At 46.2% G+C, this 13,437-nt stretch overlaps 1 protein-coding gene across 1 annotated transcript in view; it reads right to left on the minus strand.

Moving 5' to 3' along the window:
• SLC25A42 (solute carrier family 25 member 42) overlaps window positions 1-13,437 on the minus strand; it is a 133,837-nt gene that overhangs the window by 14,528 nt on the left and 105,872 nt on the right. The window contains exon 6 of the mRNA XM_082243919.1: window positions 11,562-11,713. Within this exon, the coding sequence (XP_082100045.1) occupies window positions 11,562-11,713 (152 nt within the window). The remainder of the gene's footprint in view (window positions 1-11,561; window positions 11,714-13,437) is intronic.

Here is a 13,437-nt window from a genome sequence, read left to right on the forward strand (position 1 = left end):
GCCATATGCGATTGGATCCGAATCGGGCTGCTCTAGAGCTGCTCGATCCAGTAAATCAGACAAAATCTGATCGCTCTCAGTTCCGATACCCTTATTGGTAATCTGGATACTATCAGAAGAAATGACTTCCCCTGGTTGAGCATCGGAGACTTCCTGGTCCGCTCGCTCAACCGGATCTGATTGTCCAGGGAATCGGAATTCTGATTCCATTAAAAAAGAATCTCCTTCAGGAGAATTCGGGTATGAGACTGGGTATACAGTACTGCCTCTAAGAAGGCCACTATCAGTCCCAGCCAATTGACGGACAGCAACATCCGAATCATTGACTGAACCTTCTGGAGTTTCTCCGCAAGGAGAAACTCTTGCCCAGGATGTATCCAACCTTAGGCCCAGATAGTTCAGTCTCCTGGTGGGAACCAGGGATGATCTTTGGGAAAGCGAAAAAACGCTGATGTCCTGCGATGATGGGGATATAAAGATAGGCCTCCTAAATGTCTATGGACGCCAGGAAATCCCCCTGATGCAGGGAGGCCACCACTGTACGGATGGACTCTATTTCTTCCCAAGTCCAGATTTGGACGCACCTTGCCCTCTTTCCTGGGCTTTGTGAATAGGTTCGAATAGAACCCCTGAAACCGTTCAATGTTAGAAGGGAAGAATCGCACCGGTGGAAGTGATCGAAACTCGATCCTGTGTCCTCCAGAAACCGGTGAAGACATCCCCCCCACCCCAGAGATGGGTAGGGGCGCATCAGGCTGTATCTTCAGGCTTGGCTGAGCCGGACTTTTTGTTTAGCCGACCAGCGCCCTTTGAAACCCCTCTAAAGGGGCTTTGGAGGGTTTCGCCTTATCGCCCGCCCTCGCGGAACGAACAACTCTTTATGAGCAGAAAAGGAAGGTCCTCGTTAGTTACGAGGTCCTTTTATCCTAACAGTCTGTGGCAAGACAGCAGGTGGTACCGTCTATCCTATAAAGAGGAATTCCTCAAACATGTAGCACCTAGCTATGCGTTTGGAAATAACAGGGGTTCGTTTCAAAACGACCCCATTTGGGTAAAGGAAAATCCTTCGCCCTTTTGGTAGGCTAACAAGTACCAAAAAGGAATCTCAGTCTCAGCTACCTCTGCCGGTGTAACCTCAAGACTAAAGGTTTCCCGGACGGACACAACTAGTGCATCCACCACTCTTGTGCTATGGCGGAGGCAGAAACGTGCTCCTCACTGCTGAGGAGATATTACCTGAGACAACAGCCCCTGAAGTATCTGATAAACAATAGGGGTAGGCGGGGGTCGCTTCTTGACCCCTGTCCCTGACAGCCCACCTCCACCCGGGATACCAAAGACTCCAAAACTGCCGATAATGCATTAAAAACAAGTGGGGTACTGGAGGGTCCTGCGGCCACCTTGAGGGGATCAGGTGGGGATACCTATGCGGCAGGGTCAATGATTATACAAGACACTTGCCAGCGACAAAAAATGACAAAGTAAAAAACTTTTTTTTTTTTTTTTTTTTTGTGTCCCCCAATCGCAACAGCGCCCCTCAGTGTTACCTGCCTTTTTGGACCCGAGAGAGACCCCAAGGCTCATCCCTGATGCACAGAAGTTTTCATCAGCTTGCTCAGTGCTTGTCTTGTTACAGACAGGAAGTCTTTGGCCCTATTTCCTGGGTAAAGGAGGCGGCTCCGCCCCTTAACACGCCTGCCGGCGCCTCCCCCTGGCTCCATGAGGTGTTTGAGTCACCTCAAACATGGCCGCCCCCATGCTGGAGACACGAGGCTACACAAAAATGGCGGCCTCGTGCAATCTACCAGACAATGGCGGCGGCCTGCACAGAATAGCGGCATGTCTGCAGAAGGATCTCGGCCTCACAACCCTCCACCCTCATGGTGGTCAGCGGTACCGGACCCTGGCGGGCCGTATGCGGTCCGTGGCCGTCGGGAGGCATCTGCTTAGCTGGAGGAATGATCTGGAATGCAGTATACATGTATAGACATCGCCCTGTGGCTTCTGACAGGTAGGATACCTTATACTATCACAGTAAAGTTCTAGTACTGCCACTGACTACAATCATTTTCACATTTTTACAATTAGATTGTCAGCTCCCAAACCAAGCCTCCTGGCTTCTTGTACACAAAAATCACACTCAATTAGGGGGATCTGTGACATGTTATAGGATAGAGGGGAACCCATCCTTACCATTACAGAGAGGGGCCCGCGTTCACCACAAGACCCGTCAGGGGGAAAGGGGGAACATACTACTCACCATACCGGAACCAGGCGGGCGCCAACTCCTGACAGTACCCCTTTCCACCGAGGTAGGAGGGCTGTCGACCAATATGGACGCCGTGACTCATGGTCTTTGGCGTTTCAGCGAGACGTTTAACTCGCAGGGTCAGTCCCCGTCCAGTGGGACTACGTCGCGGCCGACCCAGCGCGGAGCTATGGCCTGCACGCGCTCATAGGCTGAACTGGGGTGACCACTGGATCTCAACATCCAGCCCGTCCCCCAGTTCAGCTTTCTTGCTTGAAGATCTCACAGAAACACTGGAGAAAAAAAGCGGTCTAAAAAATCTTTTCTAAGAAAAAAGTCCTGCCAGGACCGAAGATCCCAGCAAGGTATCTAGGTCCTTACTCCTAACTAGACAGAAAAAAACTGATTTGCTAGAGCAGGAAGTGAGAGGATATACCCTCTGGGACTGCCCCTAGGGTGTGGCCAGAACGTTTTCTTTCTTGTCTAGTCCTACTCCTGTAGAGGGCAGCATAACCCGAGGGTGTTGAACCACCGAGGACTACGTCTGTCAATGAGCGATAGAGAAATTATATTTACTGCTGTATATAATAATGGGGATCACACAAGACTGCTGCTTTGTAAATTTTATATTTACTATTAAATATAATATATACAAAAGCAGCAGTCTTTTAATATAATCTAATAAATATATAATTATTATATTACCAGACTGGTGCTTCTGTATATATTATATTAAGAGTGCTTCTCGAGCCGCAGGAGGAGGGACTACTATGCTCTTCAGCGTGTACACATATATATATATATATATATATATATATATATATATATATATATATATATATATATATATATATATAAATAAAACATTAAATATTGTATTTTTTTTGTGCACTACAAATAAAATAAAATATGTGCATTGAAATTCGTTCATATTTTTTTCAAACTATAGTCCGGCCCCCAACAGTGTCTGGGGGACAGTGAACTGGCCCCCTGTTTAAAAAGTTTGAGGACCCCTGCCTCAGAACAATGAACAAGGCACGCCCTTCTATGGTGTATACTAACCTAAATCCAAAGCATGAGTCTGGCTCCTCTCTGAAATCTCCTTCCCACTGCTATCTGCACGACTCCTACCCTCAGCTGTATGTTACGGTGGACCAGTGAAAAGAAGTGTGTGTCACTTTCTTCCAATCTGCTCTCAAATTACACTCAGCTCTGTGCTCTAGCACTACAGTGTGTGTGACATTCAGATATCTAGGACATTTATAAATTGTTAAAAAGACTGGCACTAGACTGGATTTTTTTTTATATATCATTAAGCCTTAAAAAAGTAAAAGTAAAAGGGAGACAAGATTTACATTTTTAGCGATTTATCTCCAATCACCTTGGCAACCCATCACTGCACATCTCCAATCTCACAAAGTCCCTTACTATTGGGGCTTCCCTTTTTGCCTGAGTGTCATGAAAGATGGAACACGGCACACCCTCCGTGACCTTCATGAAGGTGAAGCTTTCCTTAAAAGCCTGGGCCTTCCGCCTCTCCCGGCTGATGACTCTTCCCCCACCACCTTCCACCCGTGAGCTTCCTCTGCACCTGTCAGGGTCTGGACACCTGCTAGGGGGCCCTCGAAGAAGACCTCTGCCACCCCCCAATGTTCCCATCTGAGCAAGTACCCCACCTGATCTTCCCGTGTTTGCCTCCCAGGATCCAGCTTTGGCTTTAGGCCCCATGACACACTCTCACCAGGGCTTCTCCTTGTTTTTTCCCATTGTTATTTTTGGGAAGGTTGACAAGTCCCGCGGTGCAGTCCAGAGGTTGTAATGCCATTTGTTTTTTCTTTTTTCACTGACTGTTGGGTCGGAGAGGGAGACTGAGACCCCTCTCTCGCCATCTTGCGGAGTCACCATGTCTCCCCACCTGTCCCGCGGTACAATCCGTGGGCTCCCGAGACAACTGTTCAGTTTTTTTTTTCTTTTCCTTTTTTAGGCCTTCGAAGCCTTGTGGTTGTATGGACTTCTTCATGAGAATACTTTAATTTTTCTTTTTTTTTTTTCTTTCCTTTTTATGTATGACCTTCCACTCAGATCTAATTTCTTTTTTTCATATGTCATTGGGACACTTCCCGTACTTTACAGAATATGTGTGCTTCATGTTTCTAATTATCTATGGCTTTAAAACTTATCTTATAATGTTAAAGGTCTAAGGTCTAAAGGTTAAAGGTCTAAACTCCATCAAGAAATGTTGTACTGCCCAATTTAGGCCATCCGGGTCCAAAGTGATTCTGATTCAAGAGACGCACTTCCTCCCTGGAGGCTCTTTCAAATTCGCCTCTAGATACTTTCCTCACTCGTGCATTGGACTCATCTGGCAAGGCCGGGGTGGCGATTCTAGTCAAACGCACCCCTGTCCTCTCTGGATCAAGTCCTCCAATCTAGACCCCCATGGTCGCTATGTGATTTTGGAATGTGAATATTTGTCTACTCCCTTTATGCTTATGAATGTGTATGTTCCAAATGCTGGGCAGATAAAATTCCTCTCAAACTCTTGAGCTTTTGAAACAATCCCCCCATCAATTTACAATTGTAGGCAGACTTCAATGTTGCGTTCTCCCCTTCGCAAGATAAGAGATCCTTACTTCATACCAATTCACCCCTCTCAACGCACTCCCCATCCGCTTCCTTACGGAGGCTGATACGGACTCATCGGTTTGATGTTTGGAGAATCAAACAACCAACCAGAAAACAGTTTTCATTCTATTCCCCTCCTCACAAGATGTTCTCCAGATTGGATTACTTCTTTGTCTCCGCTCCACTTTTGAGTAGTGGGGTGTCGTCTGACCTGGGTTTGATAACCTGGTCTAATCACGCTCCACTTTCTTTGACTTATCTCTATCAAAGGCGTTTCCACTGACAACTTAATGAATCCCTGTTAAACCACTAGGGAGACACTCTTGCAGGCCTTAACTGTATTCTTTGAGCTGAATGTAGGCTCCGTGGAGGGGGAGGGAGTCCATCCTATGGGAGGCGCACAAGGGTTTCTTTAGAGGACAATGCATATCCACTGGCTCTCGCCTAAAAAATGTAGCTGCCCAAAAATCAGCTCTTCTGGCAAGGCTAGGAGCCGCTGAACGTCGCCTCTTGTCCTCCCCCCACGGTGGCCCATCTCTGACAGGTTACAGTTCTGCGTGATCAGCTCCTATCTTTAACCCTGTCTACCACTTCCAAATCATTGCTTTGGTCGAAACAGAAATTTTATGAAATCTCCAACAAACCCCATAGGATGTTGATATCCAAGCAAAATCCCCCCCCCCCCCTCCCACTCTTTCCCTTACACCCTACTACAATCTAATGGTGCGCCTACCCACTGTCCCCAGACTATGCCCAGGGTGTTTGGAGATTTTTTTTACCAAAAACTCTATATATAATTGTCTATTTCCGACTCTTCACCCGGTCTTTAAACAGGACTCATTTGATTCTTTCTTAGAGGACATCCACCTACCTAACTTGTCCTCTTCTGATTGACAGCAGCTGAATGCCCCTAACAGAGGAACTGTCCAATACGGTTAAGCATTTACCTACCCATAAGTCCCCTGGCCCTGATGGGCTTCCTTATACGTACTTTAAGACTTACCTGCACATCTTGGCCCACAGGTTATCCCTCTAACTCTTTACTAGATGGAAAGGTTACACACTCATTCATCGGTGATACCATAACCGGGTAAAGACCCATCCCTCCCCGACAAATTACAGACCTATAGCACTTTTGAACTCTAAATACAAGATGTTTACGAAAATTCTCGCTAACCATCTATCCCAACTTTTACCCAAACTGATAGACAAGGATCAGGTGGGCTTCGTTCCCACCTGGTATGCCGGGGACAACACTAGGCGCACCATTGACCTTATAGATATGTTAAATAGAGTTAGACGCCCCGCTATCATTTTAAGTTTGGATGCCCAAAAAGCGCTCGATTGATTGAGCTGGCCCTATATGTTTGCCGCGCTAACTCGCTTTGGTTTTAAGGGACCCTTTATATCAGCCCTACAGGCCCTTTTTTCTAACCCTTCCTCTCAGGTTCGGATGTCCTCCTTTTTGTCACAGACCTTTCGGATGTTCAATGGTACTAGGAAGGTATGTCCACTGTCCCCACTCCTATTTATACTGTGCCTGGAGCCTCTGGCGGCTGCCATCTGGGCCTATCCGGACATTTGGGGAATTTTCATGCGGCAGAGGGAGTACAAACTTTCCTTATTTGTGGATGATATTCGGCTAACATTAAACCACCCTCACCTTTCCCTTCCATCCCTCCATGCCCTGTTGTCTAAGTGTAGCCCCCTATCTGGCTATAAAATTATTACTTCCAAAAGAGAAGCTATGCCTCTCCATATTCCCCCGGAAGACCTCCTGGTTCTACAGAAGACTTATCCAGACAGATGGAATTATGCCGCCCTTAGATACCTAGGGATACAGATCACTCCTACATAGTAGTCTCTTTACCCGGTTAATTATCTGCCATTATTCAAAGACATTAGAGATATGCTAACTCATTGGAATTCATACCCTATCTCTTTGATGGGCAGGATAAACGTCCTGAAAATGTCCATCATGCCTAAGTTACTTTATTTTTTTGAGACATTTCCAGTGCAGATTCCTACAACCCAAACTAAAAACGCTTAAATGCTGGTTTCTTAACTTTATATGGAACAATAAGGCACATCGGGTTTCTGGCTCAGTGATCTTCTCCCCCAAAAATGGGGGAGGTCTGGGTGCTCCTGATGTCCTCAAATACTACCTTGCATCCCACCTTCATTCGATCTCCTCTTGGTCTTCCCAGGAGGCGCCGAACAGATGGTCAGAAATTGACATGGGTTCACAATATCCTTCCCATCCATGCTCCTCGATCTGCTCGTCCTCCTCTCATCTAGACCCCAAACTTCAGAGTCAATGTTTGGCTACAATGCTTCTCACTGTCAAAATATGGCGTACATATATCAATATGTTCTCTCTCTCTCCGCCATGCCCGCTATGTACTTTTTAACCCTCTTCTCCCAGATAGCTTATCGCAGGCTCATGTGTCACCCTGGGAGCGAGCGGGCCTGTTCCAGTTACGCCAATTAGTTCATCCAGTTACTCATAGGTTTTGCACATTTGAGGACCTCCAGTCCAAATACCACATCCCCAAACATGCTTTCTATCTATATCTCCAAATTAAGCACCATTTCTCCATGCCTATGCCCTCATTGGTCCTATCCAAGCCCACCTTCTGAACTTCTTTGTGCTCAAGGCCCACATCAACTCCACCTAATTTCCTCTATCTATAATTTACTCCATGAAGCAACCCCAATAACCATAAATTCTCACTCCTACATGAGTAAATGGTCCTTCATTCTACAATGTTCTATTTCCCTCCCTAATTGTTATGAAATATGGTCGTCTACATCCAAGATGTCTAGATGTGTGGCGCAGAGAGAGACAGCCTACAAAATATTGCTGTTTTGGTATAAAACACCTGAGGTTCTCCATAGCCAAAACCGTTCTCATTCCCCTTTATGTTGTCGTTGTGGCAAAGCTAGAGGTACCCATTTTCATGGGCAATGCGAGGTCATTCAACCTTTCTGGTCCTTGGGAATGTCTCTGCTCCAACGGGTATTGGACCACTTGTTGCCGTTGGACCCGCTACATTACCTCCTGGGCTTTACCTTTCCTAACATAGGGAAATTTCCGAATAAACTTGCTTCCTTTAGCCTATTAGCAGCCGCTACATTGGTTATCAACTAGCCCACCTAATCAAACTCAATTATTGAAGGTAGTTTCAGATATACGTAGAATGGAGTATATGACGGCATTAGTGGAAGATGCTATTCCTCATTTCAATGAGACATGGGATGCCTCAGACTATGGTTCCCCTCCAGGTCCTAATTGATGTAGGCCATAGGGAACTATACCTCTTATTTACACTAAACAATACCCTGCATCCCATGACTTAGCTTCCCCGTTTTAACTTATGGCTTTACATTGCCTTGCCCTAAAAACCCTCAAGGTCATACCGTTACAGGTTTTATTGTTGCCCTCTAATACACGGACTCTCTTGAGTCCCACTTGTTAATGTTTTTTCATTGTTTAAAATGTCCCTCTGGGAATTCTCTTGTACTGGTTTAAAATTCTTCTTCCTCAAAAAAAAAAAAAGTAAATGCTACAACATAAATACTACTTGCTGGGTTGCCCTCTCTTTCTAAAAATCATTTCATGCTTTTAAATTTACAAGCACTTTAAATTTCACAAGATATTGACTTTGTCAGATTCCATCTTATGCCTGTCACAGCTGCTGCTTTAATAGAAAAATATTTCTGAATATTTTGGGAAAATTAGTTGATAATGTATTAAACATATTGACTGATACTGTTTGGTGTGGCAATTTGACCTTGGTTTGTATGTTCTTTTATTTCTTGGTTGACTTTGTTTGAAGTTTGTTATATAAAAGTAAAAAAGAGAATTAGAAGGCACTGCTGGTAATATGTTTGAGGCCCTGCATATAATAGAAAGGTATGAGGTGCTGAGAGTAATAGAGAGGCATGAGGCAAAGCACATACCAAAATATGTATGAGGCACTGTAATGCAAAGGAATGCAGCGCTGCTTTTAAAAGAAGTATAACCAGGGCCAGCCGTACCATGGGTCCTGCTGGGTCCATTGGAGCAAGGCAGCAATTTGAATGGGGCAGCAAATCAGGGGCAGACTGGGCCGGGGGTTGGGAGCGTGCTGAGAGCTTCAGTGTTCGTGGCAGCTTCTCTGGTGCTTAGGAAGCTGCAGGCTTCTTAGCTTTGACAGCCCACCCATCACCTGTAGCACAGAGCCGACAGGGTTTTGGAGTACTTCCTTTGGTTCTGGCTGCTCTGCGATATGTGTCTGATAGGTGATGAGAGGAGAAAGAAGTCCTCTGATGGCCGCTGTCACTCCTTCCACCTGATCATCCCTGGTGTCAGTGTGCAGGCAGCAGGTGACAGCCAACTTAGTGCAGCTGTCCTAGGTGAGAACTCGCCCACTGCTTCATCCAGCATGTCTGAGCGAGCTTGTGACACATCCCTTCTCCTGCACCTCTCTCCCTGCCTGTGTGAATGGGATGTGGGGGCGGAAAGATTAAACAAGCAGCCGACAGCCACAATAAAGCTGCTGAATGAGAGCTCCCATGGACCACACAAGTAAGAAAGCTGAGCACTTTAATTGACCAGACCCTGACCCCTCTCTCCCCCTACCCCCCTCCCTCTTTCCCCCTGCCCCCCTTCTCTCTCTCTCTTCCCGCCCCCCCCCCTCTCTCCCTGCCAACCCCCCCCTCTCTTTTTTTTCTCCCTGCACCTCCTCTTGCCGGCAGGCGACAGTGGCAAGTGACATGCAGCATCTGCAGGCAGGCGGCGGTGGCAAGTAACACGCTGCATCTGGCGGCACGCGACCATGGCAAATGGCACACTGCATCTGGTGGCAGGCGACCATGGCAAGTGACATGCTGCATCTGGTAGCAGGCGACCATGGCAAGTGACACGCTGCGTCTGGAGGAAGGGGACCGTGGCATGTGACATGCTGCATCTGGTGGCAGGCGACTGTGGCAAGTGACACGCTGCATCTGGTGGCAGGCGACTGTGGCAAGTGACACGCTGCATCTGGGTGGCAGGTGATGGTGGCATGCTACATCTTGTGGCAGGTGGTGGTGGCAAGTGACACGATGCATCTGGTGGCAAGTGACACGCAGCATCAGGTGAAGGTGGCAAGTGACATGCTGCATCTGGTGGCAGGCGGCGGTGGCAAGTGACAAGCTCAGGGTTCCCACTGATTCTGCATTAAGGTGAATTGAACTGTTTCATTATATATTACGATGTAGTAATAGAAATAATGGGATTTAATCATCCTGAAACCATATCAAGCATGGTGTCAGGATGATTTAAAGTGCTAACAACAGCCATTCGCCCGACAAAATTGCCCCCGCCGCTGAATTCCCGTCAACCCTGAGACTACATTCCCTCCCCCCTCCCTTGGCAAAATTGTCCTTGAATGGCAGTTTGGAAAAGTGGCGGAGTGACCGGTTTGTTTGTTTTTGGGGGGGGGGGGGGGGGTGATGCAGCATTTAATTCTTTGACCCAGGCTGCAAAATGTCTTGGGCCAGCCCTGGGTATAACATATAATGTGTAGAGTTCTACAAATTAGCCTTGAGCTGCTGGTGTATATGTGTGTGTGTGTGCGTAGACGGTGTTGGTCAGGTGTTTAGTAAAAATGTACTGTGGGCAATGTATTTTTGAAAGAGCAAGACTACGCATGCTTGCAAACTAAAGATTACATACAAAACAATTTAACACATTACATCACTTCTGAAGTAAAATTCTGTCGTACAAGAACTTTCGTATGTTGAGTAACCTCTTTGCTTTCGATATGAGACTAGTTTGCAATACAAATACAATAATCTGATCGCGTGTACGAGGCTTAAGTGTCATTTCTGTCTGATGCTTCCTTCCCACTATCAGCATGAGTCACTTCTGACAAGTTTTCCTGACACCAAGAGAGAACATGTGACAGGGGAGGAGCTCCAGCTGATTGACCACTTCAGCTTTGCTCCTGTGTGCTGTGTGATGGGTGGTGTGTCCTTTCCCTCCAATCAGCTTTTAGAGCTGTCCTCACTGAGCTCTGCAGTGTGTAATTTCAGCTCTGCACACCTTTTTGCTGACAGCTCAGACAAGCTCTGTAAATTCTGCATTTTTAACAGATGTAAAGAAGAGAGGGCTGCAGATAAACAGGTACAACTTATGTAGGAGGATGCGTTTCATCTCTCTCATCACCTGAGGCCAGTTACTTCAATGGGTAAATGTAAGGGTTTACAACCACTTTAAAGTGCATCGATATCCTGTCAGGCTTTGCTGCTATTCAAAACACTGTTCGAGAGATTTCCCCTCAAATCCTGTTCTGGAGAAAAACTTTTTACCAGACAAGTAATTAAAGAAAATTTGCAACGGGAATACAGACAGCTGCAGGGTAGAGGAGGGAGTGCCGACAGTGGCTGGGACATGGGTGCCTATGGGTGATTGTCACTGCTCCCAGAAAATCCAGCCATTGTAGAGCACTCTCTCTTCTCCCTGACTGACACCAGGGATCATGTGACCAGACCTGGAGCGGGCTGAAAATAGGCATGTATATACAGTACATCTTTTTTTACACAGGCTAATCAGCATAAGTGTTAGGAGGGGGGATGGGACATTTTTAAGATCAGTTAGGTTTAGGCTGGAATTCTACTTTAAATAATAAGGCAAAAATATCCCACATTTTTTATTACATACCTGCATGCTGTTTCTTTAGTGTCTCATAAGTAAAGAAGCTGATTCCTGCATAAGGAATTACTCCTAGAATTGTGGGAGTGAAACCTCGGTACAGGGTCTTTAAGCCCTCTTCTTTTGACATACGGATAAAAACCTGAATGATGCTACTGTACCTGTAATAAAGCACAGATGGTTTGATAAACATTGACGAAGACCATATTTTCTAACGTAGCTGGTAAAATGGGCCTATCTGCAACTTCAAGCTATTGTCTTGGTTTAACCACTTACCGACCACGTAAGGTACATTTACTGCGGCGGCAGGTCAGCGCTATTGCGCAAAATCCCATACCTGTACGTCATTTCATGCAATAGCCTCTAGGTGGCGAGCACGCATTGAAGGAGACCAGATCGCGTGCGGATTGGAGAGAGGGGGAGCCAATCAGCGGGTCTGCCACCTACGATCATTCCAGGGAGAGAGGCAGAACAGCGGTCTACCTATGTAAACAAGGCAGATCACCATTCTGACAAGGGAGAAGATGGAGGCCTTGTGTTTCTGCTAAGCAGGAACACGGATCTGTCTTCCCCCAGTCAGAGCAACTCCCCCACAGTTAGCAAGCACCCCCTAGGGACACATTTAACCCTTTGAGTGCTCCTGATGTTAACCCCTTCCCTGCCAGTGTCATTAATATAATAACAGTGCATATTTTTTAGCACTGATCACTGCATTTGTGTCACTGGTCCCCAAAAAAGTGTCAACATTGTAAGTTAGGGGTCAGATTTGTCCCCAGCAAAGTCGCTGATTGCCAACATTACTAGTAAAAAAAAAAAAAGTAAAAAAGAATTCCATAAAAATGTCCCATTGTTTGTAGACGCTATAGCTTTTGCGCAAGCCAATCAATATACTTTTATTGGGATTTTTTTTTTTTACCAAAAGTATGTAGCAAAATACACATTGGCCTAAATTGATGAAGTAATCTGATTTTTTACATTTTTTCATTGGATGCGCTTTGTAGCAGAAAGCAAAAAAAATGGATTTTTGTCTTACCGTAAAATCCTTTTCTTTGATGTTCATTGACGGACACAGCTCCATATCTTCTTTACCCTTGGTTTATGCTGCCCCCTACAGGAGTAGGACACTAGGCAGAAAAAAGTTTGGACTACGCCTACAGGGCAGTCCCAGGGGGTATACTCCCACTTCTTGCTATAAGTCTTCAGTTTTGTAACAATTAGTGTCCAAAGAACATATAACCCGGCTCAATAGAGAGGCGGGTGCTGGGTCCGTCAATGAACATCAGAGAAAAGGATTTTTTGGTAAGACAAAAATCCAGTTTTCCTTTTCGTTCATTGACGGACACAGCTCCATATCTTCTTGATCCTTGGGATGACCCAAAGCAGTGTCAACATGAGGGACGAAGCAATAAACATACTTCCCAAAGGCTAAACGTAGTCAACCAGGTAAAACAGGAGCTCAACCAGGAAACAACTGGAGCTCATCTGACAAAAAAATACACCCTCAAAGAGGACTAATCCTCTCCAACAGCAGTCTGCAAAACCGTGCAGCCAAAGGCAGCATCCGCAGAAGCCAACACATCCACCTTATAAAATTTTGTGAAAGTGTGCACGGACGACTAGGTGGCCGCCTAGCAAACCTGCACCAATGACGCTTAATGACGGAAGGCCCAAGAGGCATTAAGCGCCCTTGTAGAATGCGCTTTAACAGGGAAAGGAGGATCCTGACCCCCCCCCTAATAGAATAGGCCTGCACCACCGTCTGCCTGATCCATCATGAAATTGTCACAGCAGATGCAGCCAGCCCCCTTACGGGGTCCATCCATTAGTACAAACAGGGAATCCGATTTTCGGAACGACTCAGCCGCCGCCAAAACACCCTGAATGC

Source organism: Pelophylax lessonae (assembly GCF_965119305.1).
Source record: "Pelophylax lessonae genome assembly, chromosome: 1".
Lineage (NCBI taxonomy): Eukaryota > Metazoa > Chordata > Amphibia > Anura > Ranidae > Pelophylax > Pelophylax lessonae.